Raw genomic sequence first — 7500 nt, 5'->3', positions numbered from 1 at the left:
GTAGGAACTTGAAATTGACGATAATTATTACCGAAAATCGTCAAAAGGTATTTTACTAACAAGTGTAGGTAACCCAGATAAAGGTATTAATTTGACTAGGCTCAATACTCGGGGCACGGGTATTGAGACACCTACATGATGTGGCTAAAATAATCATGGCATTCTCATAAGAGATATGGCCAAGTCAAATTAAGAATGTTGGATGCGTCCTTGCACCGAATTCCATTTACCATATTTATCGGATAGAGCCGAATACCAATTACATCGGTTACCGGATAAAGCCGAATACCAGATATCTCTGGTTACCGAGGAATGAGATGGTGTAGTGCTTGACACTTCCATTCCATTACAACACCTCATTGGACTGATCATCCATCGGGAATAACGTATCCTAATGATACAGATGGTCTTCTTACCTTGAATTTTTAATTATATAAGTTTCTTAGATATTTATACTTAAATTGATTTCAGCTTTTATTGTAACCTTTTCTTGCATTTACTATTTTATCTTGTATTTATAGTGTTATTATTCGTTCACTAGGCAAATTTTGTTGAATCGGGGTTTGTTTTGTTTTACCTCGGTAGGTTCAGGATCTAACCCGAGGGCAGGATGAATGGTCGAGATGGCTTAGGATGCTGAAAGAATAGATTTTAGATCAGTACTTTTTCTATGTATATATGTTAAACATAGGAATGTTATTGGTTGTAATGTAGTCATTTGAGAGTTATATTAGAGCTCTATACTTTGAACTGTATGTTTTTTATTCGTTTTCGGTTGTGTCAGGCCTCATCTTAGGTCTAGTAGGATGGGGGTGTTACAAATTATGGTATCAGAGCTATAGGTCTTGATCCGGTAGTGCTCTAGGTTGACTGTTAAGACTAGGTAGAATCAGGCAGATAGTACTAGAATATTATTTCTTTCACTCATTTGTATATATGTATCTAATTATTAAGCTCCGTAAACTTATTCTATTGCCTTTTATAATTAAAACCTTATTCTTGAGTACGATTCGTAGAGATTTGGCTCGTTATGAGGAGTTAGATAAGGAAGCACATACTTAGATGAACGAAGAGTTATTAGGGTGGAAACCGTTGTTTTTTATGTTTTCCGATCTCCAAACAACCCTGAATTTCTTTGTATCATTATGGCTGACGGTTGTCGGATTCTTGCATGGGGGTTGCTTTGATCTTCTTTGTTGCTCTCAGATTCATGTCCCCAACTTCATGCGGATCCCTAATCACTGCATAACTTGCTTTATCATTACAACAAAATATATCTTTTTAAGGCATCATAGAATACTTGATGAAACTTTAAGTTTATATGACCAAAAACATGCATCCTGGCTAAAGGATGAAGTTAGGTGACCTAACAAGTTCTATTTGTGAAATGAGACAACTTAATATGACATAAAAAGTAAATGGTTTTACTAGTAACTTTTTATATCATATTTGGTCGTGCAACTTCATCAATAGAACTTGTTAAGTCATCTATGTTCGTTCTAACAACTTATTGTAATGCCTCTAGATATGACACACAGTTCTTGGTCTTATGTAAGTCCAATTTACTACCCAATTATGATGTCCAATGATGGTTGGGCATTCTGAAAGACCAATTTCTTTGTAGTGGGTCTTTTAGCAATAACTTGGATTTGAATTGCTATTGATTATTGAAATTTTCAGGCATGCTTGTGTTCTATATGTTATTGGGCATTGTTGTCGGTTTCATTGCGGTTTGGCTCCTCCAGACGCTTGCAAATGGTGAATGTAGATGATGGTTTTGGATTTTGTGGCGAATTGTGTGTTTCTCTCCTAGTAGCTCCTTCATAATCCTAACGACAATAAACTCGATCTTGTGGGAAAGTTATAGCAAGGGAGCCATCCCATTTATGACATTCCTTGTTCTAATCTTGCTTTGGTTCGGAATCTCAGTGCCCTTGACGTTATTCAATGGATTCGTGGCAACTAAAGCCCTGTACCTCAAAATCCTGTTTGAACAAATCAAATCCCTCGAGAAATCCCGTCTCAGAGGTTTCCTTCTTGGCTCATGGTCCTCGGAGTAGAGACTAGGGGTGCTCACGGCCCGGGTTGATCGGTTTGGAGCCGTTTTAACAATCCAACCTAATGTTGGCGGTTTGAAAATTTTCAACCCAACCCAACCCAACCCAAACAAAAGTTCAACGCAACCCAACTCAACCCGTTCGGGTTAATCGGGTTGTGTTTAAACAATGTAAAATCACATAAAAATAAAGGAAACTTTTCTTTGAAATACGACCGACCATTCAAGATAATATGCAACTTCATCAAATATTTAGATATTACAATAAAAATGTTTAAACCAAATGATAATACATCAATCAAGAACAATAGTTTTAAACGTTTCCAACCTCGATGCTTTCGCTTTCTTGACGTTGAGGTTGGTCATGTCATGATTGTCATCTACAATTCAAAGATAAAGTTAAGGTCGGTTTATTGGGGTGTCGGGTTGGTCGGGTTTTTTTGGGCCTGACCCAATTCCAACCCAATAAGGTCTGGTTGGCTAATTTTTTTATCGATCATGCATCGGGTTACCTCGGGTTGGGTTTTTTTTTTAAATTCGGGTTGGGTTGGTCGGGTTCATCAGGTTTTTGAGCACCCCTAGCAGGGACCCTCCCGTTCATGATGCTTTTAATCGAGCTTTTTTTCATCATGTCTAGCCTTTGGCTCGGGCGGGCCTATTACTTTTCCGGGTTTCTTTTCGTAGTCCTAATTTTTCTCGTGATAGTTTGTGCTGAGGTGGTATTAGTTCTTACGTATATGCATCTTTGCATTGAGGATTGGAGATGGTGGTGGAAATCATTTTTTTAATCAGGTTCGATTGCATTATATATCTTCTTGTATTCAATTAATTATCTTGTTTTCGATCTCAAGAGCTTGAGTGGGGCCGTATCGGCCATGCTATACCTAGGTTATTCGTTGTTCATGGTCATAGTCATTATGCTAGCGACGGTTGTCATTGGGTTCTTGACTTCTTTCTTCTTCATTCATCGGCTCTTTTCTTCTGTCAAGATCGATTAATTGAAGTTTTAATTGAAGATGTGGATTTTGATCTTCTGTTTGGTGTTTTTTCCTTATTTTAGTAGCTGATTATCGATGTTGAAAGTTAATAAAGATTACAAACATGATTTTTAACACGTATTATTGTTTGTACTTGTATTTTTGGAACACGACTACCAAACTATGTTTTGATTACTTAGAAATTAACGAGAAATTTCATGTTTTTAGATGTAAGACCGGGTCTTACAGTAATAAGCCCTAATCGGTCATCGAAAGAAAACGTTGGACTGATTAGGCTTAAATCAAATATGGTTACAAAAACCGAACCTGTTTAGCTTAACGCTCGGGTGGTCCATGGTTTTACTTTGGTTCATTTGATTAAACAAACGAACACGAATAAATGTATTATTCGTTCACCTATCTTCGTGAACGTCCGTCTACCATTTAGGCATTTACATATATAATTTTTTTTCTTGTTATGACATTTAACATATAGAATCATTATTTTAATCAAGTTTTTATAATTTCTCTTTTACCCCCTCCTAAAATTTCAAACTCGATTAAGTTATAAAATCACTATGATGAATAACCCTTCCACGATACGAGTCTTTCAAACCTTACATTTTATGTTTGTTTATCTTCATTTATTTTTGTTTATGTCTATTTATTTATATTCATTTAACAATTTAATGAACAAACTTAAACACAATAAATTCCGCCTATTTGTTCAGTTAAGTTAAATAAACAAATACAAACAAGTTTCTGTTCGTGTTCGATTACAACCCTGATGAAGTCAACTTCAATCCATTCCAAATACCTAAAATAAAAGGGAATTTGGAAATATGATGGGACATGCCCACCATACATTTTTAAAACCAAACATATGGACACCACATAAACATTTGTCAATAAGCTCTACCAAACAAACATAAAATTCAAAGTGAAAGGTGCCATTTCCACTTCATTGCAAGCTAACATCCTTCTGTCAACAAAGATGCCTCTACTTTGAACCAACACCAAAACCGATGATATCGATACTTATCTGGTAAGCATTTACCAATAAAATACAAGATTATTATTTAATTACCGAATAAGATTCTAGTCCACTAAAACGGTATCGTATTAGATGATTCAACCATCAAAACAAGAACATGCTTCAAACAAGAGCATAATATTAATATGGTTTAATATAGATAATTGATGATCTAATTACATACAAGAAACTAATCATCTCCAACTGGATTACATTACAACCCAGATAACCCTAACCTTACTTTGTATTAGAACACACAAAATAGCTTAATTTATATGAAGAAAAACAAGACTACCCATCACAATATGTTCCCCTAATCAATATAAACCAACACTTATTAACCAGCTTACTACAGTAAAGCATCTAATTGACAAGTACACAAGCTTGCTTACCAGATTCGAACTTTCCCAATAAAAAATTAGGGAAAAGGGTTCGAATTCGAAGCAAACAACATGTTCATCAACGATTCGAACGAAATTATGGTGATATTTAACTAAGAAAGACTCAAACCGAGCATCCGTCGGAGATCGGTGCTTGGATCGACAAAATTCTTTGTGAAGAAACCAGGCAAGGGAAGAGAGCTTGGTGGTGGTGAATCCACAAAAGGAGACCCTGCGAAGAAGAACTCGGCTATGTTTTTCTTCATCTGTTTTGACACCATCTCCGGGTCGGGTCCCAACCGATCTGTTGACGAAAGGGCGAGATCATCCACCTTCAAAGCGTCAACCTTAAGGCTTGGATTCGAGCAACTTTTCTTCTCCTTCTCGGGCTTTTTCTTCGTCAGTAAAACTCTCCGAGCACCGGTCAAATCTCGGAAAACCTTTCGATCACCGGCGACGTCTTTTGGCGGTGTGGTCACTGTACCGTTTGAGACCTTGCGATCGTTCATGTCTTTCAAAACCGTCGATGATTCGTCCAACGCCTCACCACGTTTCAAAATCTTAACCTGTCCCATAACGAGGTGCTTGGGCTGATCAACAACCATCGCAGCGGTAGTTCTGTTGTTCTTCCGCACCCTGGTTGGTGGGCTTCGTTTTCGGCCATCATATCTAGTCAAATTAGGGGTAGAACTCGAATAATTGACGCTTGATTTAGGGGAACGGCGAGATTTCACCGGTGTGGAGAATAAACCATCACGATGATCCTTTAGACAATCTTGAGGATGAAGAACAGCAACACCACCCATCGATATGTTTACAGATCTACAAAAATACTTGACCAAAACAAAATCATGTTATTGGAAAATTTTCTGATTGAACAAGGAGAAAGAAGAGAGGAAATTTTAGGGGAAAAGAAGCCAACTTGGATTAGAAGGATGAGAAAGTTAAGGAAATGTGTGAAGGAAATGAAAAGGGTGGAAGATGATTTATAGGGAAATGTAGAGATGATACCTCTTTAGATGAAGAAAAACATCTATTTGTTTTTTAATATCTTTTTTTAAATTACAAACTTTTTAAATAAATAAATAAATAAATAAATATATATATATATATATATATATATATATATATATATATAGGTGGAGGTTCAAACGAGAACCCCTATGATTAACGAGAATGCGAGAACAACTCAATAACCTCAAACTTTTTTGATTAATAAATTAACTTTTATTATATATAAATAATTTAATAAGAACAGTAATGTAATTAAGTAATTTTTATAATTTWTATTTTATTTTAATTAACCATAATTATCCTTTCACATTCCACGTTTTACTCTTGGTAGTTTTCTTCTTTTCCTTCTCGTTCATGATAATCTCCAGATAGTCGATGGTTTAACATCTTTTCTTCATATCACACCCTTATCACATAAGTATCACACCCATATCACATGATTATCACACCCATRTTACATGATTACACCAAAATTTTAACTTATCAACCAAAACGATAACCCAAGTGATGTATAACAGTGATTATCACAYCCCTATCASATGATTATCACACCCAAATCATACGATGACACCAAAATTTTAACTTATCAACCAAAACGTTAACCCAAGTGATGTATAACGGTGATTATCACACCTCTATCACATAAGTATCACACCCATATCACATGATTATCACACCCCTATTACATGATTACACCAAAATTTTAACTTATCAACCAAAACGATAACTCAAGTGATGTATAATGGTATTATCACACCCCTATCACATGATTATCACACCTGGTATAATCCTAACCTATCGAAACCATTCAAAATCGTTGTGATAATATCTAACATAACCAATTGAAACCATGATGAAATCGAGTGACATTGATATCACATGAGTATCACAACTAATCGATTAAAAACTTATTCAAAACGAGTAATTTTGAAAGATACCTTGAATTTGTCCGCTTGTTGCATGCAATGACTTCTCGATTAGGGTTCTTGGTTGATTAGGGTTGCGTGTTCTTGGTTGATCACCGTCGATCAATGTTTGCTTCCGTCGGTTGTTTTTGCAATTTGAAGTTATGAGTCTCATTGAATTTGTAACCGTTTACTAGATAATGATAAGGCTAATGATAATAATGACCATGTTTAAAAAATAATGATCGTGTTTAAAAGATTTGATGATATCATTTCCATTATTACCCTTTTATTTTAAATATTTTTGAATCTTTTTCAATTTCAATTTTAATTTTAAAAATCTTTTAATTTTATTTTTTATCACAATATGTGGTTATTGGGTTGTTCTCGCGTTCTTGTAAATCACAGGGGTTCTCGTTTGAACTCTTCCATATATATATATATATATGCATATATATATATATATATATATATATATATATATTATCTTATTAAGCAAATTCACCAAAAGTCTTAAAGTCTTAAAATACTAAATGACCAAAATACTCTTATCTATATTACCCTTAGGTCATTTTTTCGCTTTTTCACCCCCTACTCTCCTCACATACACTCACCCTTGAACCGATTTTTCTAAAATTATAATTTTAAATTTACACTTTATACCTCTATAATTAGTTAATTAATATATTTTACGTCCTTTACTTTTAAATGTTTCATTTTAAACCTTTTATCAAATTAATATACATAATCGTATATCAATTAAAACATGTTTAAAAAAATACATTTTTATTTTAACAAGTTACACCATTATAATCGTCTCGTTGATACCTTCGAAATGAGTCTAATATTGAATAGTTTTTGACTTAATTATATTATTATATATTATATATACTGTGAAAAAATATTTTTAATATTTACGATTTATATTTTTATAGTTATTTATTTATATATATACTAAATATTTTGGGGTTAGGCTATCCAAATTGCACTGTATAATATGTTCTGAATTAATATGTCCTTGGGTTTTTTTTGAAATATATATATAAATATACATGTTTAATTCAACCTTAATCTGAGTTTCTGGACAAGAAAGAGGGTAAGCAGTTGAAATTTCATTCTAAAACCCATCTTTTTT

At 34.1% G+C, this 7500-nt stretch overlaps 1 protein-coding gene and 1 pseudogene across 1 annotated transcript; one reads left to right on the top strand and one right to left on the bottom strand.

Annotated features, from left to right (window-relative positions):
• The first annotated feature begins 936 nt into the window (after positions 1 to 936).
• On the top strand, positions 937 to 3054 carry LOC112527497 (annotated as a pseudogene).
• A 1142-nt stretch (positions 3055 to 4196) lies between these two features.
• LOC112528057 lies at positions 4197 to 5398 on the bottom strand. Its single transcript, XM_025138956.1, has one exon. The coding sequence runs from the start codon at positions 5250 to 5252 to the stop codon at positions 4560 to 4562; it is 693 nt and encodes a 230-aa protein (XP_024994724.1). The 5' UTR covers positions 5253 to 5398; the 3' UTR covers positions 4197 to 4559.
• Positions 5399 to 7500: the final 2102 nt, after the last annotated feature.

This window comes from Cynara cardunculus (genome assembly GCF_001531365.2).
Source record: "Cynara cardunculus var. scolymus isolate 2C chromosome LG 15, CcrdV1, whole genome shotgun sequence".
Classification (NCBI taxonomy): domain Eukaryota; kingdom Viridiplantae; phylum Streptophyta; class Magnoliopsida; order Asterales; family Asteraceae; genus Cynara; species Cynara cardunculus.
Note: the sequence above shows the minus strand (reverse complement) of the source record. Positions and strands in the feature narration are given on the sequence as shown.

Coding starts and splice junctions, on each gene's coding strand:
- LOC112528057 (XM_025138956.1), bottom strand. CDS start 5,252: ATGGGTGGTGTTGCTGTTCTTCATCCTCAAGATTGTCTAAAGGATCAT.